The sequence below is a fragment of the Branchiostoma lanceolatum genome, chromosome 4, assembly GCF_035083965.1.
Source record: "Branchiostoma lanceolatum isolate klBraLanc5 chromosome 4, klBraLanc5.hap2, whole genome shotgun sequence".
In the NCBI taxonomy this organism is placed as follows: Eukaryota; Metazoa; Chordata; class Leptocardii; order Amphioxiformes; family Branchiostomatidae; genus Branchiostoma; species Branchiostoma lanceolatum.
Window position 1 is genome coordinate 4961388 of NC_089725.1, and position 27206 is coordinate 4988593.

The 27206-nt window shown below is 40.5% G+C and overlaps 2 protein-coding genes across 3 annotated transcripts in view; both read left to right on the forward strand.

The window, feature by feature from the left end:
• The first annotated feature begins 3017 nt into the window (after positions 1–3017).
• On the forward strand, positions 3018–9045 carry LOC136432307 (uncharacterized). Its single transcript, XM_066423500.1, has 5 exons — positions 3018–3149; positions 5019–5357; positions 6213–7466; positions 8339–8503; positions 8826–9045. The coding sequence occupies exon 3, from the start codon at positions 6316–6318 to the stop codon at positions 6748–6750; it is 435 nt and encodes a 144-aa protein (XP_066279597.1). The 5' UTR covers positions 3018–3149; positions 5019–5357; positions 6213–6315; the 3' UTR covers positions 6751–7466; positions 8339–8503; positions 8826–9045.
• A 3049-nt stretch (positions 9046–12094) lies between these two features.
• The window catches only part of LOC136432308 (RNA helicase aquarius-like), a 40339-nt gene continuing 25227 nt past the window's right edge, over positions 12095–27206 (forward strand). The window contains exons 1-13 of one of the 2 annotated variants that reach the window (XM_066423501.1): positions 12095–12225; positions 13302–13459; positions 14136–14195; positions 14848–14888; positions 15458–15614; positions 16930–17064; positions 18126–18194; positions 18815–18915; positions 23359–23435; positions 24086–24150; positions 24758–24871; positions 26124–26237; positions 26911–27014. In XM_066423501.1, the coding sequence (XP_066279598.1) occupies positions 13391–13459; positions 14136–14195; positions 14848–14888; positions 15458–15614; positions 16930–17064; positions 18126–18194; positions 18815–18915; positions 23359–23435; positions 24086–24150; positions 24758–24871; positions 26124–26237; positions 26911–27014 (1106 nt within the window). In that variant the 5' untranslated portion in view covers positions 12095–12225; positions 13302–13390. The remainder of the gene's footprint in view (positions 12226–13301; positions 13460–14135; positions 14196–14847; positions 14889–15457; positions 15615–16929; positions 17065–18125; positions 18195–18814; positions 18916–23358; positions 23436–24085; positions 24151–24757; positions 24872–26123; positions 26238–26910; positions 27015–27206) is intronic. The other variant, XM_066423502.1, reaches the window with a different exon arrangement.

Sequence of the window (27206 nt, forward strand, 5' to 3'; positions counted from 1 at the left end):
ATTTGGTACGCAGGTAGGTTGGACAGAGATGTACACACTGAAGTGCAAATCATGCGAAGTTAGTGTGTTTGCGTGTGTGCGCGCGTGTGTGTATGTTTGTGTCACCGTTTATGTATGTATGTGTCACCGGACGCTTAAAATCAGCATAACTGAAGAACGTGTAGATGGATTGAAATGATATTTGGTATGTGGGTAGGTGCTGGGAGGAGAAAGGTCAAGGTCGATTTTGGGCCCCCTGGTATGTGTCACTGGAACTGCAATGGCGTGATTGTAAATATTTTCCAAGGAGAATAACTGAAGAAAGGAGCGACAGATTTTCATGTTATTTGATACGCATGTGGGTTGGACAGAGATGTACAAACTGAAGTGGCAATTATGCAAATTCGGACTGAATTTGCATAAATAATGAGAAATATCTACTCTATTGTGGGCTTTGAGGTCGCACCATCTGTTGGTCTCTTATCTAGGTCAACTATTCCCCCAGGTCCCAACAGGTGGTGGTCAAACCACAAATGGCAACACTATCAAACCTGTATGTGGATACCCTTTGGCACATAAAATAAAACAACCAGCGGCAAAAACAAACAACTAGGGTAAATAAAACGCATCATATATAAAAACAAATTTTGGGTCTTCGGACTCTTGTTTATTAGTAGAGAAGATTGCGTTCCATTTTTTTCACCTGATTTTCCGCAATGGTCGAGTCAAATCTTAGAACAGTATCTTAGAACCTAAATTATCGGTATCAACCAATCATATATCGGGAAGTTTTTTTCTAAGTTTTAGAAATGTTTTAGCATAATATCAGATACCATCTGATAACGTTGAACTTGTACCTCTGAATGCCACTCTTGTGGTGGACTTTATTTTCAATGCTTCAAACTATTTAGCTAAGTGAATAAACTGTCATATCAGGTTGTACACTTGGCTCCTCTGGTTATATGTTTCACTTCATCTTAATTAGTGATACCAGGGCCACAGCACGTAAATTTCATATATGGATGAAATCTGCTCCCATATTGCTTTTTTATTACCTTCGCCGAGTAGGTTATGTTATAAGTTACGCCAGCCATGGGGTGGGTTCGAATGTATGTCAAGAGCATAACTCGTGAAACTGTGGACGTATCCTCATGATTTTTGTAGGTGTGTAGCGGTAGCGGAAATAGATGTCAAGTTCAAAAATGGTTAACCTGGTGTTTTCCTACAGTACTGCAGCGGGCTGTGTATGTTTGCATAATTAATGGCGAAATGTGGGCAAAAAAACTGAACGGACTGCGGGTGGATCTTTGTAATTTTTGGTATGAGAGTAGCGGTTGTGGTACCGAAGGTCAAGTTCGAAGATGGTTCACCTGGCGTTTTCGTACAGTACTGCAGCGAGCTGTGTTTGTTTGCGTGTTTGTTTGTTTGTTTGTTTGTTTGTATACACCGTAACTCGAGAGAGTGTTGATGGTTGCTCATGATATCTAGTGGATGAGTAGGATTCTCAGAAAGAGAGGTCAAGTTTAATAATGGGCCTCCTAGCGGGTTCCTAAGGTACTGTAGCGGAGCTTAAAAGTTAATTTGAAGTCAAATGTTCTGCAAGTGCTACGGTCATGTTTTTGTATGGTAGATAGTTCATGCCACAGGAAGTAAGTTGTGTACGTTTGGGCCCCACGGCGTCTTGTTTGGGTGTTTTGTTTTGACCTTCGGACATGAATAACTTGAGAAGGGGTCGACAGGTCGTGATGTTTGGTATGTGGATTGTCCTTTACATGATATGACATATGACACCATGTCGATGTAATGACATTCGGTCAGATACATCCCCGGCAATAGTCAAAATATCTAAAATGGAAAAAAATTATACATGTCGTAAACTTTTATAGCAACATTTGTCGGACTTTGCTTACCAGGGATCCATCTACTGAATTACTGGGGTTTTCTTCTTATGTAGTTCCTTGGAATATTTGCTCGTAATTCGCTATTGTTTGGCCGAGCGGTGTGGATTTTCTCACCGCTATGACCCGGCATTACCTTTAGATATAGAACGTGGAACGTCTTCATCCAACAATGCTCCGTTCCAGAACAACCTTTTTTGAATTTTCGAACCTGGTAACGGTTTTTGAAACATGTAAACAGTGTTGAAAACACTCTCGTATAGAACGCACGTGCTTGTGTTCGGCTCTCGGGTTTCGAGACGTTTTTACGCCCAAACATCGGAAAGTTTCACCTTTTTGGTGTCAGAAATGCGTGTAGAGGGACAACAGACGGTGTCCAGTGCCCAGTGGGCGGAAGATACCGCCATGTCGGCAGAAGGTTTGACCAAACAGAGCCACTCTTTTCACGGAGAAGAGCGAGAGCAACACGAAGAAAAGACAGGTGAGAATCTTCTCCACGTTTAGTTGTGTTAGATCATGTCTTTCCTTAAAGTTTTTCACATAAAACTACTCGTGATATGTCAATGTTTTGTGAAATGTATCTAATATGGCTTTGATTCTAACAGTTGTTTTGTGTCACACCCAACACAAAGACTGCAGTCGCCAACAGTCACTGTTGTTTTTACGTACATTTTCTCTTCAGAACACTGTTTCAAGGTGTCTTGTGATTTTTGAAACCACCCATAGAGGTTACATTTCTACGCTGCCATTATTGTAATTATGGCAATTGCTGTTATTCAAGTTGTCGTTATCGCCCAAGAACGGTAAAATATTGATTCTGAGTTACCCCACCAATGATGTGTAAAGTCAACCCGGTCAATCGTTTCTAACTATGGCCCGATTTACACTAGTAGATTTACACACAAGTTTTCGGAGTCGACTCGGGGCTGTGTATGAGGAGCTTCGGGCTACTCAAGTGGAGTTTCCTACTATAAAACAAACGCTACTTGAATGGTCTAGGGTTTTCCTTGCACAGTCCTGAGTCGACTTCAAATCGACTCAAAATTGCGTGTATGAGTAAACCCAGTCTATAGTTTACATCCTCATCACTGTTTGTCCACCTGTTTATATTTCTATTGAGAGAGCTCATAGATTCTCATTAATGTTTATGGAAGTCGTGTCATTTTAGGAACGCTAACGTGTGATATTTCCCTGCTAGGACCGGACCGCTGCCTGTCACAAGCTGAGGAACACGCCGGGACTTTTCTAACTCCGGAGCCCGCTTACAAGAAGGTAACTCAACTAGCGTAGTGACAATCTAGACTGTACAGAATAGTAAATTAGAGATGTTTTCCGGCCCCAGTTCTGAAACATTGCCTTTTTTTGAGGGCAGATTTTTCTGTTCATAGACGTGAGCTATTCTCCAAGCAGAGGCTTCGATCGAGAGAGGTAGTTTTGTCCGGGATAGCTAACGTTAAAAATCCCGAACAAAACTACCCCTCTCGATCAAAGCCTCTGCTTGGAGAAGAGCCATGAGCTTGGTTACAGATTCCCACCCCCTAAGAATTCCCCGGGGTGCGCTAACTACCTTGGTGGGTGGACAAGACTTACAGTACCGCTGAGATCCCGGGAGGGTCCCGGTTGGGTGGTTACCAGGCTAAGTTCCAACGTAACGGAACCCAAATTTACTCTTTTAATACGTCTTGATATTTGAACGTCTTCATATTGACGTATGTGATCTTAAACTGCAGGCGACATGAAGACATTATATGAGTACCCGGTTTGATAGTTATTGCAACAATTATGATATTTTGAGTACCCGGTTTTAAAGGTACTGCAACAAACATCGTGACTGAATGCTGTGGACGGTTAATGTATGAGAATTCGATGTTCAGTTTAGGACCATAGAAAGGTGTGTACCATTATGTGGATAACTGAGCAGTACTAGTGCCATAAAAATGTTTCATTCCATTTTTATCTCCATGAAAAGAAAAAAAAAATGGAGATATAGTTTTGGGTGTGTCTGTGTGTGTGTTTGTTTGTCTGTTTGTGTTTCCGCACCACTGTAGTCAGCATAACTCAGGAACCTTTTGATGGATTACAATGAAATTTGGTATGTGGGCAGGTGTTGTGAAGCTGAAGTTCAAGGTCCATTTTGGGCCTCCTGGTATGTGATCTTGGTACTGCAGCAGAACTTCCATTTTTGTATCTTTTGACCTGGACGTGCTATTGTCTTGATCTTTGGATAGCTGATAGCTTGTGATGTAATGAAGAAGTAATGTAGGTTTGGGCCCCCTAACAGCTTGCTTTGGAAGTGCAGGGGCGCTATTGTGAAAATCTTCTAAGGAGAATAACGAACCAAAGGAAAGACAGATTTCGATTTTATTTGGTATGCAGGTAGCTTAGACGGAAATGTAAATAATGTTGTGCAAATTATGCTTATTGGGACTTAATTTGCATAACTAATGAGGAAAATCTATATTTGCAGTGTTTTCCATTATAAGACTCAAATGCATGTAGCATATGTAGTTTATGGCAAGTATGACATCAACAGATACCAATTATGCAAATAAATTCCTAATTTGCATAATTAATGCAAAAGCGCCATAATTCATCTAAGTGGAAAATAATAGGACTGTCAATATTACAACATGTGTAAGTTATATAAAGGTGTTTATGACCAAGCATATATCATGTAAATGTGTAAGTCATTTTCATAAACAGGATAGTTCATGGAGATATGAGGTCTACGAACTCTTGTTGTGGATGGTTTTGCAGCAGCAGGAATATGGGCTACCTTCCGTTGCAGGCTTCCCCTCGGCGATTTTTCAACTTATGGGGGCTAGGTTCTTTGGCTGGGGACCGTATCTGCTTGAGGCCCCGTATCTGCTTGGAATCCTGTAAGCGCAGGCTTCTCACACAGCGGTTACAGGATCCCAAGCAGATACGGTCCTCAAGCAGATACGGCCCCCCAGCAGAAGAACCTGGCCCCGATAAGTTGAAAATCGCCTTGTCGGGGAAGCCTGCAACGGAGGCTAGACATGGGCTACCTTTACGACATAGATATATAATTAATTGAATTGCATACATGTACGTACTTTGTTCGATATATTCAGTTCTATTACAACAGTCAGTGTAAGGTGCTCCGTGTATCCCCCACAGAACGCTGTAACGATGCCTACACTAAACACGAACCACACTGGGCGAAGAAGAGACCCGTCCCGTCGGCTGTTTTGCGACGCTGACTCCGAAGGTTCCTCGGATGACGAGCGGTGTCCCATCCGGAGCAGACAGCGTCACAAGAAGCAGCATAAGGCGTCGTCACGAAGAACGTCTTCGCCTTCTCCGACTGCTCCTCACGGTGTGTTAAGAAAGCGCCGCCTGGCGTCGTCTCCACATCCTACAGGCATCACGGGAGTCAGCGTCCTTCATGTGAATCATACAGGGACATCTATGGACGAACCCGCAGCCAACGAGAAGTCTAGTACAGCTGTAGCTCAGGTAATTTGTCCTGTCAAAGTAACCGTCATACGCCACACGTTAAAGGCAACCAAAGCAATATTAGGGGCAAAAAAGCTGAAATCTTCATATACTTAGTGACATTTATTGTTAACATTGTTAAGTACATTTGCGTAATAACTTTATTCTTTGAGCATTTAAAAACAGGGCAAAATCGTGCCGTACGATGATCCCCTTAGTTTTACGAGCCTACAAAAACTCCGGCCACGATTTTCAGTAAGTTCTCACATCACATGTCGACGTCGTATTTTTTCATCATGGACGTTGCTTTACATTGTGATAGTGTTGCTTGAACTAATCATGTATAGAAATGACTAAACAAATTGAATTCCAAAGTCCGATTTTTGGGCCCTAATATTGCTTGGGGTTCCTTTAAGACCGAACCATATAGACTTCGGGTCTACAGTCTAGGAAAGCTACTGGTTCTCAACAGGTGATTAAAAATTACATCTATCAGCTGTCGCGTCATTGTATATAAGAAGCTGGAAATAGAAAGAATAGTTTTTTTTTGGGACAGCATAAAAGTTAACAGCAACACTGAAAATTGTTCTAGCTAGATTACTTTGTGATGGATTCCTTTATGATTATATCTCGTTTGTAATAACTTTATTTTCGCAAAATTTTGTACACCTACTGATGTTACTGTAGCAGTACTTCAGAAAAGAAGTCAAACCCAACCATAGTCAACCATAGTAACATTAAACTTTCACAGTAGACTAGATAACTATTTCGATTTTCATGTATCTCCATGTGCTTCTTAGTCTGCAATTAGGCTTTGGGCATGAACTTGCAATAAAGTTATTGCTATAAAAATTTCTTTTGTATTTCTCCCGACAGGAACGCCAAGCCGCACCAACATCGGCCCCATCAGCTGTTCAACCTACACACCATGTTGTCCAGACGGACTGTCTAGCTGGGAGGGTACGCCCTACAGCTGGTCATGGTGGCAGAGCTGTGCAGGTACGCCCTGGACATGACGGCATCTGGAGCGGCCGTGGTGAAGGCTTCTGGCACCAGCCGGCATATCGGATCAACTCCGCTCTATTCCCCGGTAGCTCTGACGCCGGTCCTGTGCGGGTACGCCCTGGAGATGACGCCGGTCCTGTGCGGGTACGCCCTGGACATGACGCCGGTCCTGTGCGGGTACGCCCTGGACATGACGCCGGTCCTGTGCGGGTACGCCCTGGACATGACGCCGGTCCTGTGCGGGTACGCCCTGGACATGACGCCGGTCCTGTGCGGGTACGCCCTGGACATGATACCGGTCCTGTGCGGGTACGCCCTGGCCATGACGGCATCTGGAGCGGCCGTGATGAAGGCTTCTGGCACCAGCCAGCATATCGGATCAACTCCGCTCTATTCCCAGGTAGCCTAAAGGTGAGACATCGTTGAATAAACAGTTTTTTCATTCTTCATATCTTAATATTCTTCTGTGGCCAAGAAATGTCGTCGTCTACGGAAACCATTTTTTCGACTTCTTGAATTCAACAAAAAAGTTTGCAAAGGCGACAAAATGTCATATTGGGCCATCGTATGGTTTTGCAGAAGAATTTGAACTTGCTCTTATCTGAGTATCCCGTATACTCTTTTGAACATTTCTAAAACCATTTCTTTGACTTCTTCAATCCAACAAAAAAGTTTCCAAAGGCGACAAAATGTCATATTGGGCCATCGTATGATTTTGCTGAAGAATTCGAACTTGCTCTTTACTAGTATACTCTTTGGAACTTTTCTGAAACCATTTTGTTCGACTTCTTGAATCCAACAAAAATTGTCCAAAGGCGACAAGATGTCATATTGGGCCATCGTATGATTTTGCTGAAGAATTCGAACTTGCTCTTTACTTGTATACTTTTTGAACATAGCTAAAACAGTACATTATTGCAAGGAGGTATTTAACCTCCTTGATTATTGTAGGTCCCGACTGTTCAGTCGCGCCTCCCAGCGGCGAAGACGAGTCCTGCAACATCCCATGATGCATCGAATAGTGTCCGAGCGAACATCCAGGGTGATTATCGTCGCCATGGTGACGGCTACAGACACCCGTCAACATTTCGACCGGATCAGCATCCATCCTGTGACGTCAAACAAGTAAGAACTGGTTTGAAATCATACCGCACATACATGTAGCGGTGCCCAGTTATTAGGATCTCCTAGATTTCGCTCATATGCATGAAAAATTCGCCAAAGTCAGGCCAAATGCGAGAACGCGAAAAAATCAAGACGGGGTTAAAAAAAAAGACGATTAACGTTGTAACAAGTCTTTTATTCCCTTTTCCAAGATGTGCATACAGTTGCAGTAATGTGCTCGTGTAGGCTAGTATCACGTACCGAGTATGCAACTGTACCCAACTCTACAACACTATTGTCGCTTCTACAACTAGCCAACTGGTTTCGCTTCTCCAATTTATTCATGACTGTTGCTGCAGGAACAGTGTCAAAAATATCATATGTATATCTTAAATAGATGTGATTCTAAAGCATATATGTTTGAGAGAATGATAAATACTTTTTGAAACAATTCATCTTTCATATCAATATCTTTTTGAATACAATATGTATTCTAGATCAATACATAAAAATGAAACATGTATTGTATACGAAAACATTTCTGAAAGCATGTTGTTCGCTAAAACATGTGTTCCCCAAACCCTATCATTTCTGAAAACATATGTTCTTCTGATAACCAAGTGTTTTCAGAACCCCCATTGATCTAGAATACGTCTTGTGTTTCTATTGATTTGAAATGTGAATTGTTTTAAAAAGTGTATTACTATTATCCTCTCAAACAAATGTTTTAAAATCTTATCTATCTAGAAATATATGTATTATTCTCTTAAACATATACGTTTTAGAATTACATCTATTTAAGATATATATATGATATTTTTGACACTGCTCCTGCTTCGTATAGCCTTATGGAAATTTGTAAGCCCTCAAACATTCTTAAATATTCACGACAGACGATCCAGTTATGTCGTCAACCAGACAGGACCGAACCAGGTTCCACAAGGCATGATGGGAAACATCCCGATGTGCGTTGTCATGGAGATGCTGCCGGAGACAAACGGCTGACGTCACGACTCTCAACTCTGACGTCACGTCCTACACCTCTGGAGGTTTTACAGGTCAGATTCCTACACATGGCTTACGTCATGCACTTTTTGGCCACACCTCAGGGGTGAATCATATTGTATCAAATAATGTAGTACTGTTTCACCGTTACTTTTATTATGATTAAGTCCCAGGGTCTGTGAAAAATGTCATAACTTTTAGCTGTGTAATATGTAATATCATATCGTACGATCCTCTGGATGAATAAATTGCTATATTATGTTGCTATACCTATTTGCCGAATGCCACAAGAGGTAGCGTTTTTTCAACGAAATACGTTGGTTGTTTAGAATAGTAACTTGTAAGTGAACATATCATGAACATCTTTCTTTACAGAAAATTCGAACCTCAAAGATGGTCGTAACCAAAGCCAGTACCGTTACGAGCACCGAGACCTCCGAACGGCAACACTCTGTTTGGTCCAGCGACTCAGAGTCCGAGTCATCAGACGACGAGTCGTGTTGGTGTCTGGAGTGCTTCAAATGCCGCATCATGGGGACTGACGTTCCTCACGAGGACAAGTTTGCAGTGACACAACCAGGCGGGGGTCACAAGAAGACGCATGCGCAGTCCGAACATGGACGAGACAGTGTCGGTAGTTCCGCCAGTCCAACGTTCTTCAATGACAACGACAGCTCACGCCATGGTGACAAGAGAACTGAAAGTTCAAAGCGTAAGCGTCGTAGCTCAGACTCAGGTGCAGACAGATGCAAACGCATCGAACTGTCATGACAGAGTAGTGAGATGACGTCACACGACAGTGTTTTCCCAGCGGCAGCGATATGACGTCATACCCCAGCTGTCTGTCAAGCAGCAGTGAGATTATGTCACACCCCAGCTGTCTATCAAACTGTAGTGAGATGACGTCACACGCCAGCTGTCTGTCAAGCAGCAGTGAGATGACGTCAAGACTTATAACGAGCAAAATATTGTCTGTGGCCTTATATGGGGTCCACTTATTTTCAAAAAAGAATATTGTATTTATGTACCATTTTGTGCTGGACACAGATATTTATTTCTATATGCAAAAAATATGTATATACATTAAGATATTGGACATTCCCTGCGGAATATGAATACTTTTGAATCACTTGAAGGAGTGAGTACAATATCATGAAAAGCCATGTAGACTTTTCTGTTATGTGTCTGATATGATGATGAACATGAAATTATTGCAGTCATCACATCTGTTTGTGTTTTGTGACCATTTGTAAATCTGTAATGGTAATTATTGCATAACTTATACGCAATTGAAAAATATCTATAATTTGATTCTGTTTTTTTTAAAGAAAGAGGCTCGTGAACAAGAGCATGCATGGTTTTGAAATAAGTGGATTTGGTCGAAAAGAAGGAAAGTTTTATGGTTGATCCATGAATGACACCTGATAAACAAAATTGAGTATCTCGCCACAAGATTTATTCAAAGCCTACAATTTTTACTTCATAGCTAGCTACTTCTTTCATTAATATATTATATGAGATTAAGTATGCATTGATGGAAAACGGGTGTGATATTACATAACTACTCTGGCTCGGCTTTGATGAAACACGAAGCAGCAAGCTATCTGCCACTAAAAGATCAAGACCATAGCCTGTCCAGGTAAAAAACCACAAAAAAACCCCAGATATTCTGCTGCAGTACCAAGGTCACATACTAGGGGCCCAAAATCAACCTTTACTTTCGTCTTCCTATCACCTACCCATATGCCAAATATCATCATAATCCATCAAGAGGTTTTTGAGTTATGATGACTACAATAGACATTGAATTGAAAAACAAACGGCGGTATAACTCTTGATGCCACGAATGGATGTTTATGATTTTTGGTAACGTTAGGTAAGTTAATGTTGTTAAGACAAAGGTCAATTTTCGAAAATGGGCCTTCTGGCGGGTTCAATCAGTACTGCAGTAGACCTTTTATATTTGTTGGTTTGTTTGTTGGCGGTATAACTGCAGAGGATGCAGAGGTTGTCATCTATAAATTCTAGTGCCGTGGCTTAAGATAAAGTCAAACATTAACATTAATCAGTAACATAGAGTCCATCCCAAGTCAACAAGAGGGTTGTTATTGTCATAATTTACAAATGTTTTCAATCTATTGTAATTATTTGTGTGAGAGATTTTATACTTTAGAAATATTTTGAATGTGATTTTAACTTTATAAATATTCCTCCGGTTTTCTAAAACTTTATAAATATTCCTTATGTGGAATATGATATTTCTAACAGTTTCTAAATAATGGTAACAGCATTCTACCATTATTTACAATTCTTTACAGCCATTTTGTAATACTTTCTAGCCATTTTGTGCCATTATTTGTAACATCTTTATAAATAGGTAAGAGGGCTGTGAAGAAAGCAATTCACACATCATTACGAAGTATAGGGAAGAATGCTCTCCACAAAGGACCCAACAGTGTCCTGCAGTGAAATCTAAAGATACACAAAAGCAGACAGAAGGGCCGGACTAGCACCTACATTTATGGGGGCAATCACCATTCCACCATTATCTACCATTTCCTACCATTTTTTGTAAATATTTCTAAACCTGAAAGAATCATGTAGATGTTTAGAAATTATTCAAAGTAAAGAGATTTTTGTGCAGTAACTTTCAAAATGTTTCTAAACTATCTAAATGAATTTGAAAAAAAAAGCAAATTTTCATATTCAATCATTTAAGAAAATTTAGAAATATTGTTGCTCAGATATTCTTTTATTAGAAATAATTCAAAACTATTACAAATATCGTTCAAAAACCCTCTTGGTGACTTGGAATGGACTCTAGCAGTTTGATAAAGGTTAAGTAACGCTTTGTTTGAGAACACTGACCCTTAAGCGTTTAACCACGGTATTGAAGCGTCGACTAGTGATACGTGACGGTACTACAAGTTATGTACAACGTAGATGTCGAACGTTTTACGGTTGCAGTCCGGTCATAGATCACCAGTCGGCGCTTCAATACCGTTGATCGTCTGTCTGTTGTTTGGAGCCAGAAGGACCAATGACGTTTTAAAAGTCCTTGATATATTAAAGTCCTTGATAGAGCCCAAGGACTGGAGTATTCATGGATAACGTTACCACGATAGCACCCATAGTGGCCACGTCAAATGTTTAGAAGTAGACATGATTAATACATTCAAGTCATTGAGCCACAAGTCCCAGGTTCAAATTTCCCGCTTGATGAAGTACAGAGGTGCGCATGCTCCGTGACCTTTGCCCCGCCATCGGCATGGTTTGGAGAAGCGTTGGGGAAACGTAGGTTCAAGTCTTCCTCGTTGTTTATGTCAAATCAGCTGAAGATCAACACTCCTAAGTTTCTCAAAGGTACGCATTATTGGTGAAGTCTATTGTGTGAAACTTTCGATGCTGTTCCAACCATGACGGCGTAGATATATGACGGGGTAGTTGTTAATGAAGAGCGGTCTAAACTGGAGCAGTCCTACCTGACCGAAAATTCTACTCTACTCTACTCTACTCTTAACGCGCACGCTGTCTTAGCACCCATAGTGGCCACGTCAAATGTTTAGAAGTAGACATGATTAATACATTCAAGTCATTGAGCCACAAGTCCCAGGTTCAAATTTCCCGCTTGATGAAGTACAGAGGTGCGCACGCTCCGTGACCTTTGCCCCGCCATCGGCATGGTTTGGAGAAGCGTTGGGGAAACGTAGGTTCAAGTCTTCCTCGTTGTTTATGTCAAATCAGCTGAAGATCAACACTCCTAAGTTTCTCAAAGGTACGCATTATTGGTGAAGTCTATTGTGTGAAACTTTCGATGCTGTTCCAACCATGACGGCGTAGATATATGACGGGGTAGTTGTTAATGAAGAGCGGTCTAAACTGGAGCAGTCCTACCTGACCGAAAATTCTACTCTACTCTACTCTACTCTTAACGCGCACGCTGTCTTAGTGCCCCCCTCCCCCATCGCTTTGTTGTGTGCACCAAAGTTTACAAACTTTATACTTGACACTTTAAATTTCTTGTCACATCGCCCTGGTATTCCCGCACGCCCTGCTGTTGGACGATTTACTACATTTCTTACTTCGTTATCGATAATTGACATGTCGAATTATGGAGATATGAAGTTAAGATTTTAAAACAAGATTTTTAACTATCCTGTCATCATACAAGTTTCTTATTTTCGTTTTTTTTTCAAACCAAGGGTGCCTAAGCATTTGCACGAATGTTATGGAAAACAGACATATTTTCTTGATAAAATTTCTGCGAATGCTTAGGCATACCCCTGCCCTTTACACCCACATCAGCGTTCTCACCAGAATTTTTCACAGCATAGGGGTCAGGTACCGAATTCAAAGGCCAACTTTGCGAGGCGCAAGTCACTCGCGGAATACCAAAGACATGACAACGGTTGGAAGTCTGGCATGTTCCCGGACAAAATTTTGAAGTTCATAACCAAATAAGACACTATTTCCTGCATTTTGAGGGAGAAATTTTGTGAAGTTAAAGTTTTTCCTCTGCCACATCCTCATTCTAAAGCCAAATATGAACTTTTTATAGACTTATGAAGGTTTTTCCTAGAAAGAAACACCCCTATGCTCATTGAAACACAGCATCGGGGTCCAGATCACAGCATCGGGGGTCCAGATCACAGCATCGGGGGTCCAGATCACAGCATCGGGGGTCCAGATCACAGCATCGGGGGTCCAGATCACAGCATCGGGGGTCCAGATCACAGCATCGGGGGCCCCTATGCTGAAAAGGCCTGGCGAGAACACTGCACATTATTTGCATCAATGTGACCAGATTCGACCAGAAGTAAAAACAATCTGTTCTTTCACTTCATGTTACAGTAGAAACTGGATAGATTGGTCAGACAGCTTCATCGCGTGGTTCAAAAGAAACATTTCTTGTGAAGAGAACTTCAAGTTGACTACCAACCATGAGTGGCCGTGGAAGGAAGGGAGCTGCCATCACAGTGGAGCAGATACAGGGGGACAGACTTACTCAGGTATGTATAGAATACAACACGGTATTCCGCATCGCCCGAGGTACTGATCCGACCGTGGGCGACTCGCCAGAGGGCCGGGACCGAGGGTGATGCGGAATACAATGTGTTGTATTTTATTTATGTCATACCCACCTGAGGAAACACACATTTCAATGCGGAATGCGCCAGAAGTTGAGGGACTTTTGTGTACTAAAAAAAAAAGGTGTAACAACATTGATTCCAACCTCCGAATCTGGTATTCAATTTTTCGACGGCGGCGCAACTGGCACGCTCAAAATACATTTGAAATATTCTATGGAATTCCGTGTGATACAACTCTAGAACCTCATGTGATACGGATAGTTATCACATGGTCTGGAACACCTGTATCAGGCCCAGGCATGACATAAATGACCCATAATCCATTGCACTGCACATGCGCAGTTCAAACTTTGAACTGGCTTATTGGAAGTCCCTTGTTTACTTATTGTATAGGCATAAAAATCATAAACAAAGGTACTGTTTCTAGTATTTGCTTTTACAATGGACAAAGAGTGACAAAAACACATCCATGCTGCTTTGTGTTATGTTCTTGTATGTGTGAGCAAGACAAATATTCACTGATTCAGTTGTTTCTTTTCCTTTTAAATTTTATTGACAACAATAACCAATTTGATTTCTTTATCTGTTTGTACAGTTTGCTAACAAGTTATGGGCACCGCATCGCAGAGGTCCAACTCCAACATTTGACCCACAGGTATGGGAGCTTTCTTCTGTCTAATCACTAAAGTGACATGATAGAAATCTCTTTGCTCTTAAACTGTTCAATAGGCTGTGGTAGACTATTCCATTTTTTTCTGTTTACAAAACATCATGATTATCAATTTATAATCTTTGTACTTTAAGGTACCGTTGAAGGGTGGCTGAGGAGCTTTGGGATGTTATTGAGAAAAAAAAAACTTCTTTCAGCTTTATAAACCTTCTTCAACCTTAATTTTTTTTCAGGTAGTACCTTATACATGTAGCAAGGTGATAATTTATGCAAATTGGTATGACGTCATGATTACGTCATCAGGATTTATAAGGCCACGCCGGTTTTTAGAAAAAAGGCCCTCCTTGGCTTGTACTTCGATATTTATGAACATAACTTTGCACTTGCAGGAATGTACATGATGGTAATACATCAAGAATTATGTGTGTCAACGAGTATATTTTGAAATGACGATTTTTGGTTATCAAACAAAAAAAAAGTCGCCAAAAATGTTAAGATTAATCATAGGAATAAATTCATTTGGATGTGTTGACTAAGCATGTAAACATAACTTCTTTAGGACATACAAACATCTGCTGTCACAAAAGAATGATTCGTAAACTCCATAACCCTTACATTTCTTCTTTTTGCCCTATAGGTTGTTGAAGATATCTACAAGAAGGATCTACTGGGTACCAAGTATGTTCTCTTTTAAAAATATTGCTTTTATACTGGATACTACTACTACTAGCTACTACTACTAGTCTACTACTACTTGTAAATGCATTTAAGTTCGCATGGTTTTTATTTCGCGCTAAGGCGAAAATGGAGTGTTTGCGGTGGTTTTAAGTTTGCAGCAGCACTTAAAAATAGTATAATCAAATAGTGCTACAGTATTGGACAAGAATATACATGTAGACCACGGCGAAAATTTCTACATTTACAGTACTACTTTTTAAGTGTTTAGCTTGATTCAATCACAGGTTTGATTAAATTGACTGTTGCACTTATCCAGACTGTAAATGACCTAATTTGGTGAATGAAATTCTTATGATTAGTTTTGCAAAGTATTAATAATTACATAAAAAGAATTCAAACTCTACAACTGGATGAAAATTCGGAGATTTCTTTCTTTATATATTGTTTACCTGGATGTCTAACCTTCACAAACGTATGAATAATTACATTCATTCAAGGATTTAATCTGGTGATTTTTTTGAAAATGTTCACTTGATAACATTTCAAATATTGTCCCCCACTGCACACAGGTTTGCTATCAGAAGGGTCATGCTTTTGGAATTTAGTCAGTTCCTGGAAAACTTCCTGTGGCCAAACTACAACCCAGACAAGGCCACACACGCGCACATGATGTCTGTAGCTGTCATGGTCAACGAGAAATTCAGGGAGAAGGTGCCTGCATGGGAGGTATGTTTTTGTTGTTGTTTGTATTGCATACCCTGTAAACTGCCTCAAGGTGTAACACACCAGGTTTGTACTGAAGAGTACAAGCTGCATATCCAGACAGATTCTATATGATCCACTCACACCGGGAAGGACACGTACTCGATAAGTGCCGTGAGTTCTTTAACGTGCTTGAGGTGTGGCTCTCCTCAAACATGGGACCTTTATTTAACGTCCTATCTGAGGGACGTCCCTAACCAAAGCTAGGTACTCATTTACTCCTGAGTGAAGTGAGGAAAGTCATGTAAAGTGTCTTTCCCAAGTGCACAACATCGGGGTATATCGGTGGTTTTGAACCCGGGACCTCTCAGTTGTGGGTGAAGCGCCCTACCGATTGCGCCACACGTTGCCATGTTTTGCAACCTAGCCCTCTATACATATATGGTCAGGGCTCAAAATTCATTTTTGGAAATAGGTGCACTGGTACTCCCAACCAAAATATTTCGGTGCACAGAAAGAATTTTGGGTGCACAACATATGATAAAGTTGAATGTCAGCAAAACATAATTACGAAGTTCAATGCTACTGCCTCTCTTGAGAACTTCAAAATGTAATTCTATAGCTAACTTTGAATTTTGAACAAGTAGCACATCAAATAAAGTACAACTAAAGGTTAAACATTTGTGTATTACTTTTTCTGATACTTACATTTCAAGAATATTCTGTAGTGTACAATAGTACCTTTAGTAGTAGTAGGCTTTACGCAATAGCGTACAAAAATATCTAGGTACACCCACAGTCCACAGCTCCAATTTTTGGTGCACAAAGGTGCACATGCACCCAGTCTGGATCAAATTCCATGGATCCTGGGGCCCAAGTTCGATCCTGTTGTCTACTCCAGCTCGGACATTTTGTAAGGGATTGCATACATTTCGGATGGTGACATAAAACCACGACCCCGTGTATATATGAAAGAGCTTCGGGCATAAGCCTCAAGAGTCAAACCTCTGCATGTAAAAGAACTCAACACACTTATCGAGAAGAATAGAGGTGACCCGGTGTGCTTGGCCAAAAATGCTAGCCATGGCGAGGCCGCATTTCACTACCACTACCTACTTGAAAAAGCATCATGCTTCACCTCAAATGAGGAACACATTGTGCATGTGTATGTAATTATCGGGGAAACGGGGGGGGGGGGCTTCTGTGTGTCCTCTGCAAAAGAAGGGCATCCAATTTCCTTCTTTTCTTAGTGTAGGGTATCCCAAAGACTCCCTGACGCCCTGCTAGCTAATAGCCTGTCTGATGTAGATTAAGCCGTTGTGTTATTGTGTATTTCCAGCCCTTTGTAAAGAAGCCTGACCACTTCCCGATGTTCTTCCGTCGAGTGATGGCGGCCAGCCTGCAGGAGGAGGGTATCACGCTGAGGGAACAGACCGTTTTGCTGGTGTTCCTCATACACTGCTTCAACAGTCTGGTCAGTTGTACATGTGTTTCAGTCATCTTTGACGTACTGTAAACCTTGAAATGTTTGCAGTGTTTTTATTTTTGCGTTTTTTTTTAACGGTAACCTCTCTACCGCAAATATGCGTTACCAATGCACTTAAATGCACTTAAGTTTGTGTGGTTTTTATTTCGCACTAAGGCGAAAATGGAGTGTTCGCGTTGGTTTTAAGTTCGCGGCAGCACTATAGCCACGTACTGCTACAGTATTGGACACAAGTCTTTACGGTGAAACGGTCGCTGCAAAAACCGCGAACATAAAACTACCACAAACATTTCTGCATTTACAGTATTACCACAATACTACCGCAACAGAAAAGTTCCCTGCAAAAATAAATGAATTTACAGTAACAGAAGGAGCTGTCATTTCTGATAAGCCCTGAGCTTTTATCTTGCAGTAGATTTTCAATGTTTTTTTGTTTTTTTTTGGTTGAAGACCATGTCTTGAAAAATGTTAAGGAACCTCATATTTCAAGGTGAAGTGTTTGAAGGTTAGACATCCAGGTAATAAGATTTTCGTCAGCAAATGCTGTCTGGAATGTGTGATAGTTTCCAAATCTTATCCAGTTGGTTGAGTAATTGTAACCTTGCAAACCCCATATTCGGTCATGACATTTCCGACACATTAGACAAGGTCCTTATAAGGTGCGCTTCCTTTGTGCAAATGGATGTGATAGAGAAGGAATAGAGTTATCACTAAGTTACCATAACATTCACTTGTACCAGAAGTTGCTGTAAGTGCAGAAATGTTCGCGGTGGTTTTAAGTTTGCAGTTTTCGCAGGGAACTCTTCAGTGCTGAGTTAAAACCACCGCAAAACTTTTTGCCCACCTACATTTGTACGACTGTGGTGCTACTATTGTTTCAAACGCGAACTTATAACTACCACGAACACTCCATTTTCTCCCTACCGTGAAATGAAAACCACGCAAACTTAAAAGCATTTACAGTAAATGTACATGCTAAGGTACAAAACATGTCTTTGATTGTACTTAGTGGTACAGTTGTGTTTTAACAGTTCTATTATTGTTTTCAGGAGGTGGACTTAGTGAGAGGACAAGTACAGCGACTGGTCTCCCTTCCCATGTGGATAAACCTGCTACCAGTAAGCAATGATTTTTCCAGCTTTGAAAAATTCTTTTGCATCATTTTTTTCAGTGTGAAAAAATATACTGTGAATATGAAATATTCATAACTAGTGGCTTTATTTTTGTAGTTGTCACGGTGAGCTTTCCACTACAAATTCAAATGCATTTCCAATGTGCTACAGATATTGTTTAATCTGCAAACTTAAAACAACAGAAAAACCTCTTTTCCTTGTCTACTACAAAGAGTCCCTGTGATTGCCGTGAAAATAAATTACTGAATAAAAAGACTCTTTTTGCACAACCAAGACAGTGATTTATTCCACTGACGTTTTGGTGAGCATCTGTCACCTTCTTCAAGGCAATTCTGACTGGTTCACATTGCACTGCAGCACAGGTGTTGCTTCTTATAGATACGTTTTCAGATACTGTATCTTGATAAAGGTGACCGATGGTCACCAAAAGGTCGGTTGAAGAAATCACTTGGTTGTGTAAAAAGTGTGTATTGTGTCTTTTTATTCAGTGACTTACCAACCTGATGAAACTATACACGGAAAATAGATTACAGTATTCTACCAAACCTCAGTTAACATTGTTTATTGTTATTAACCAAATGATTATGCACCGATTTCTATTTCAGGCTCGTCTACAGCAAGAACTGAAGGCTACGCCAAAGCTGAAAAAGTTCTGGAACGTGCTGAAAAAGGCTGACTCTCGACTGAATCCACCTGCTCTGGAAAGGTATTTACATGTACTTTGTCAAAGTGTTTCTACTGAGCAATGTTATCCTGAAACAATCTTAGAAACAAGACAATAGTCCTTATTAATCTCATAGTACAAAGCACCATACTCTCACCTCTCAAATAAACGTACCGGTACGTTTATTTTTTTTCGCCTATAGTTCCACCCGTTACTTTCTTATTCTAGACGGTACATTTATTATTTTTTGAAAAATTGAGGCTTTGCAAACCAGGAATCCCTCTAAAATCGTAAGGTAAGGTTTTTCTGCCCATATTTCCCCGGTATTTTTGCTCGTAATTTGCTATTTTTCAGCCTACCGGCGTTGATTTTCTCGCCGCTTTGACGGCCTTGTGAAAAGTATCCTGGCGGCACTCGTAACATATCGGTCGATATCGCTATGATGCTACAAAGTAAACCGGAAAATAAGACGCGACATTGACATTTTAAAATACAATTTTCATATAAATAACTTTGATAGTCTCTGTTTACATCGTAAACCAAAGCACGCTGATCAAAAACGTGTGGAGTAGAGTGCACGCCTGCATAATAATTTCCTGACCACTATATCCGTAGTATCGGCAGCGCGGCGGAAGAATTATTTGATCGCAGAAGACATGTAACACGTTAAAACAACAATCATAACTTAACTTCCCTTGTGATATGTGTTTTGAGGCCACAAAATCTCTAAAACGGCAGAAATATGTCCGATATGATTCGGTAAACAACAGCGCGAAATCGCGAAACATGGCCGCCACTCTCAGGCATGGCGACAGTAAAACTAGCAGCCAGTGTTTCCGCCAGAGGGGCGTCTTCCCGTCAAATGACGGCCTTATTTCGCTTTGGACGGCCTGAACTCAGACATAGGCCATCCTCTTTATAAAAAAAGACAAACTAAATGCCGAGAAATTGGGAAAAAAATACGAGAGGTCGGCATAATTTCTTTGTTTTTCTTTGTTACTGCGGGCGTGGGGACGCTCTATATCGTTGGACATTCACACTCTTTTGTTTGTTGCTATTGTTAAGCTTGCGAAGAATCGATGTCGGTGCCTTTGGCATACGGTGATCTCATTAAAAACCCGTTTTTCAAGACTCAATCGAAGAAAGTCATCGAAGAAAACAAGGAAAAACGTAAACAAAACAAGAATTTCGCCCGTGCTTTTCAGCCTCTACGTCGTGATTTGCCGCGATTCGCCATCATTTCTGACCGTATTCGACACAATATATATTCCTTTGAATGTTTTTCCGTGAAAATTCTCCATATGTACCGTAGAAAATTCACATAAGTCGCTCGCTCGAGTCTCTCGAGTCGGCAACCTGCTCCGTCCCGGGCCGTCCGCCATGTTTTTAAGCTCATTGATATGCAAGGTTCTAAGCGCTGATTGGTCCGCGTCATAAAACCTGTGCTCTGATTGGTTTACGGCAAGATGTCACGTGACCACAGGGCGGGAAAACCCCTTTTACACTTAAGACGTTTCTGGTCAATATAGATCGCATTTTGTGACGATTGAAGCAGTATTATACTCATTTATAGCGACCTTCGTAACAAATTGATTTTGAAAAATTAACAAAGTCTTTTCTGATCACAACATTCAGTTACTTTTCCTGGTCAATCAATTTTCGCGGTACGGTCAATTAATTTTCGCGGTACGGTCAATTAATTTTCGCGGTACGGCCCTCCCCAAGTGGACGGCCTCTCAGTCGCTGTCTGGCGGAAACACTGCTAGCAGCATATTGCGTAATGCGGATACCGATCTTTAAAATGATACCGTAAACGCATGGAAATATTATATTTTTGGGGCAACGATAGACACACAGCGCCATACTTATTTTCAGAGGGTTCATTTTTTTAAATAATCGTAAGATTTTCCCAATTTTGGCGGTTCACCCCGGGTTTCTAGTGTCAACACGTAATGGGTAACTTCTTAGTATGTGCGGTCTGTGACGTTGAGCTACTTTTACAGTCAATTTCTATTCAATATTGTGGGATTTACCGCGGGAACTCGAAATCCGAGCGTCTCACTTTGTTTTCGACGCTATGGAGCAAAAGTTTATGACATATTTCTTCTGTGGAAGGACTGTGTTCATATTTGTGTTTTTTTGTGGTTGATGTTTTTAGAAAATTTGATCAGGTACATTTAACTTTTAAAAGTACTCTGATGATTTTTGTTATATGTCACTGATTGTCAGTCATAATAAAATGATATAACAATTTTCTTTGATCACTTGCTTCAAGTTCCAAGTAGAAAAAGCATGTATCATGTACATTTTCACTTGTTGAATTTGAAAGCACCGTGGCCCCCGGTTAGGGGTCATAGCGGGGAACCTATGCCCAATTTTTCAATATTACTATTACATTTTACGAAGAGGCGAGGAAGATCATGATTTGAACAAGCTATGGACAGTTATTCTGTTCAATATCTATATACTTAATAGGTATGGCATAATTGACTAAATATAAGTTACCTACCTGCTTATTATCTTATTTCCCTCTGACAGTGACAGTTGTACATGTATGGACACAGTTTACCTAGCCTCGACTGTCGATTTTTGAAATTTTCCGGGGGGTACTTTTATTCCAGGGGGTACTTATATTACATTTTGAAAATTTGTCCGGGGGGTACTTCTATTCCAGGGGGTACTTCTATTTGAGAGGTGAGAGTACTCTATAGAGGTCTTCCATACTAGTATTGAAATTCTGTAAAGTAGTCCAAAAGTTGTAGCAAATTTTGATGCAGTCGAACAAGTGACCACCTCTACATTTGTACAAAAGGATAACCAGTCCTGGCCAATGTGGCAGCTTTTTGCTGGTCCCTTAGATAATTTTCTTCGTCTTTCGTCCTACAATGCACCCTTGGGTGGGTGGTACAAGTTTCCCATCACAATGGCACCATCCAAACTTTGCTAACATGCCATACCTTTTGTGGTCTAAATTGCCCTAAACACCTAAAATTTGGTCAGAATAAGATGTAACATTAATGTATTGTAGTCATACATGTATGCATAATGCTAAGTTGTACGTATAACGTTGGGTAACATAAATTCGCGGGGTATTTAAATTTGCCATTTTTTGAAATGGTGTATTTTAGGGATATGTGCTAGATGCAAAATCAGTTATTACGCCAGCAATGCAAACCGGATAGACTAATGTAATTCAGAACACTGGCTGAAAAGCTTCGATAACGATGCATTAGAAGTTGGCGATGTAAAAAACTCTCCGTCCCTTATTGACAGAGTCTGGGGGCTTCGTGGGAGAATCACACTGCACGGTTGTTCGCTGGTTTATAAGACAAATGTCACATTTCCTGCCTGCTAAACACAATTATTTACAAGACAACTTATTACAATGATCTCTTTTGCTAACCTGCAACTGGATTCTAAGTGTGATCAAAACTCCTCTTTGTTGCTACAACCTACGGCACGTGTATTTTCCCGCCGCCATATCATTACCCAGAATCCTGTCGTCAAGCAGACGACAAAGGTTTGTGAGGAACACTTTTTTGTCTAAATGTTGCGTGTGATAGTGGACTGGAGATATTTTCCTCAAAGTTTGCTCCTAACATAACAAGGAACACATGGACATAGTAGTATAACCATTGCTATGGCATCCAGCTAACTTCCCATGAATAATGTACACGTTGCCATGACGGTGGGGATCGACTTTGAGTGACGTTCTACCGACTCAACAAACGGGATGTTACCGAAGGCCTGATGTGTGCGGTACGGCCGTTTTTTTTGTGTATTTTTTTTTACTTGGACACGTCTATATCCATAGCACTCTCCTCAAGCCAAGGATGGAACGAATAGCTGCTGTATAAAATGTAATTAGCGGTAAGATATTCAAGACGAATCTTCTCTCCCGAAATAATGTTCACACCTGTCCGACAACACCGTCATTGTGCGTGCGGCGGAAGGTAGTTTCAAGTTGAAATATTATGGTGTCAGCACGACTAGAGACAAAATCTACCATATAATATATGATTAGTGCAAAGATAGTACATGATACTGACAGAATAATAGAAAAAAAGGATGGTTTATTGTTCTGCTAGATTGATTTCAGTCATTGACAACCATTATCGGAAAAATGTTGAATTTATGTTACCCAGCGTTAAAAGTGATCATACTACATGAAAATCTGTAGTAGTGCCTAATAAACTGATAAAAAGATATTAATACATGGTGATGGTTAGTTTCATTTCACAAACACTATACAGCGACAGCTTTTTCAAAAGCACTTTTTCCCATTGACACAAGCATTTAGGATCCTGTCTTTAGTGACCACCTGTTCACACAGACCAGATTTTATAGGTCTTCTGAGTGGTATTGGGCAGTATTGACTGTAATTGTCTGCTTTATTAACAGTCCACTAGTTCACAGACTATTACGTTTCTGATGAAGGTCTTGACATTTATTAATCATACGTACATCTTTTTTATTATGTTTCAGATCTGTATATGACCGACAATTTCTGTATCAGCTGATGAAGAAATTCTTTGGTACTTTGGACAGCATTCCTGCTACAGGTACTGTTTTGCATGAATTTTGTGTAGGTTCATAGTTTGTTATCATGACATGGTTCTGCATTGCAAAAGAGTTGGGTAAGGTTTGGAAAAATTATGTTGAGTTCGAAACCTTTGAAAAATTAGGGCTGGTATAGGTAGGGATTTTTTAATTCTATTTTAAAAATATCTAATTTTATTAACTTTAGATTTACCGACTGGGGAAGCGTTCACGGTACAGATCTAAGAACAAAGGACAACATCACACAGTTCAGCGGCAGAACTTCCATATTTAAGAACACCACCTTACCTTTCCCATGGCATATATAAATTCCATGTTGACATAAAGTTGACCTACAATTTGAAAAATATACATGAAAAATTATAGTCAATAGTAAACACAAAAGCTCAGTCATGCAATGTTTTCGTCTTTTTCCAGTGCAAATTTCACGTTCAATGGAAGGTTTCAGATGGATTAGAACAAAAAGAAGAATATATAACTATACATTGTAAGCAAGAGATGTTTTTTGCAAGTCTGTAATTGTTTCCAGACATTTAGTTTTTTTTGGACTTGAACCTTAACATTTTTACAAGTCCAGTTTAGGTCCAGAGTTTAGGTACGCAGCACTAGTTCTACTTGTATCTTTAATACATACTATGTGCTGTTCTTACAGGACCAGTGGAAATGGACAAAGTTCACTACTGTGAGAGGTTCATGGAGCTGATGATTGATCTTGAGGTATGCGCAAAGGTTCCAACTTGTTGCAACATCAATTAAGGCACTAATGCCTACTGCAGGGGCTATTGTGCACGGCTGGAAATTCATTTTTCAGAAAAGATGTACTGGTGCACCTGACCTAAGGATTTAGGTGCACAAAAAAGCTGGGTGCAAAATATAAAATAAAGTAGAATGTCAGCAAAAGAATAGTAAATGCCTCTATTTAGAACTGGCATCTGAAATTCTATAGCTAAAGTTTTAGACATGACGCTTGTGATACAACAAAGGATTTGTTATTTTTCTAAGTCAAAGGTCGAGAATATCCTGTATATTACTATTTTAGTACCTTTACATACATGTACGTTACCCCACAAAAATATCTAGGTGCACCAGTGCACCCACACTCACTGTAAAAAACTAGATGCACATAATGATATGCACTCAATATTTCAAGCCCTGCTGTGTCAAATTGATATAATTGTATTTAAAGTTTTAAGATTGTGGAGTTTTACTGGTTGGTGTTTGGGGTGTTGAGCTAAAGAAGACAGGTTAATACTTATACATTTGCTACCATAAGTTCCGCATTGACATGACCATCTTGATAGACTAATATTTTTCCCACCCATAGGCCCTGCTGCCCACAAGACGCTGGTTCAACACACTGATGGACGATTCTCATCTGGTGGTCAAGTGCCGGCTGTCCAAACTGACCAAGAAGGAGGAAGGCAGGCTCTTCAACCAGGTAAAGGACTAAAGTCATACCAGACTATTGTTGTGTATGGCCACCAGGCTTAAAATTAGCTAGGATTTATAGACGAGGGGTCAAAAAATTGGGGGGGGGGGGGTGTTGCAGGGGTTAGGTGTGTTGTAGTCTTTAAATCTCAAAACGTTGTAGACAAGTCTTTAAATCTTTTTAAAACGATTTAAGCACTTAAAACTGCTTGTTCCCTCTCTGTGTCTTCCAATGGGCTCTATGGATTAACAATTTCCTGGTAGCCTTGTATGTCAATCAATTTTCATGCTGTCCCAGTGTCTGGTTGAACTAAAAATGCATCAGTGACACTGTAACACAGTAACATGTGTCTGTAATTACCAGGGAAATAGGGGGTCCCCTGTGCGTCCAGCTGAAAAGGAGGGCGTCCAATTTCCTTGTTATTTTAGTATTATGCATCCAAATGACGCATGGACGCATGCCTAGCTCAAAGCCTGATGGCCACTGCCTACAAACCCTACTGTGTCACAAAGCTGTCCTGATTATACATTTGATTAGAAATTTTATATGTGCAGCATCTGTATTAGCATAAACAGACATGCCTCACCAGGGCTTGAAATTCATATTTGGTAGGTGCACTGGTGCACCTAACTTAAACATTTAGGTGCACAGAAAGAATTTTGGGTGCACAACATAAAGTAGAAGGTCAGCAAAATTTAATTACAAACCTTACTGCCTCTCTTATAAGAACTTCAATCTGTAATTCTAAAGCTAACTTCAACAATCATCTTAATTAAGTAATACGTCAAGCAAAGCACAACAGAGGTTTAATTTTCTTTCTGATACATGAATTTCAGGAATATTCTGACAGTATACTAGTCTACCCTTGTATTTCCTTCCTAATAATGGTTTATTGGTCAGAAATTACCTGTGCAATGGCAGCCAGTGCTGAATTGCTGCAGGGTTTTACAATCATATAATACAGAACAGATAGTTACATATTTGTTCCACACTTGCACTTTGTGGAACTGTCGCAAGGGTCTGGGCGGCTGCCATTCGGCGCCAGCAGGTGACCTCAATACGACCTTCCCCAACCGAAGTCAGGTACCCATTCACACCTGGGTGGAGTGAGGAAAGTCTTGTAAAGTGCCTTTCCCAAGGGCACAACATCGGGGCATATCGGGGTTTCGAACCCAGGAGCTCTCGGCTCTGGGCGAAACACTCTACCGATTGCACCACACAATGCCACTAATTCCTAATTGTTGTCTCTCCGTTCTGTCAGCTCCTAGACAGGCTGACATTTTATGCAGGTTTTGAGATCAATGATCAGACAGGGGAAGCTCTGACAGACCACAACATGACGGACCTGCACTACAACAGTATCACATCTCTACAGGTAAGGTCTGGATTATGTTACAAACTTAAGCTAGGGGTCGAAGAGTTTTCTACCTATACTAGATGGATTGGGATGCACCTGTAGCTTAACTGGTAGCTCATAAAGCAGCCTCACATCTGAGCTCTTGGTTAGTAAGTACATGTAGGAGACCCTGGTTCAAACCTCGGTCAGGACATCTCGATTGGTGATGCACCCATCTTTTGGGAAGGGCTGAAAATGGGTTCCAATGTTCTAGGAGGTGCCTTGAGCACGTTAAAGAGGAAGGGCTAGCAACCCCTCCCTGTAAAAATATACTCTGCTACTAAAACAGCATGGAAACTTTCTGACCTATGTGCCACTAGCCACTACAAGGCTTACAAGGGTCCTTACAAAGACAGTAGATGGTTGTATTTGTATTAGGTTTGTTTTGGGTTAGGTAGCTAGGATGCTCACAGCAAGCCCTAATTGTTTATTTATTTGTTCATTGAGATTTACCACATTTGTGGAAGGGGTGACATACATGTAACAAGTGACTATCACCATTGCAAGACGTCACCCCCTACTCTTTTCGATAAGTGGGTTCTTCATGGCCCTAGCCTAGGAGTAGCTTACATGTACTCAAACAATATCTACAAGTCATTGAAATCTGAAATAAGCGTTGTGTTTGTTGTAATTGTAAAACTTTGTCTTACAGAGGGCAGTATTCAAGCACTTTGAAGAGCTTCAGAAGTTTGCCTTTGCAAATGTAGCCAGTATAGACACCAGGGAGGCCCTTCAGTCACACTTCAGTGCAATGAGGTATGTAGAAAAACAACTACCATTTTGGTAGAGCTTGCAGCACGTTTTTTTGTTGATAATCATTTTTGTTTAACTCACATTTTACATCAAGAATTCCCTCTTATCACAAAGTACTGCAAATACCTTTAAGTTTGCAGCGATTTTATTTTGTGGTAAGGAGAAAATGGAATGTTCTTAAGTTTGCAGTAGCGC

Bases quoted from the DNA above. Each gene is read 5' to 3' on its own strand.
- LOC136432307 (XM_066423500.1), top strand. From the start codon at position 6,316: ATGGTGGCAGAGCTGTGCAGGTACGCCCTGGACATGACGGCATCTGGA.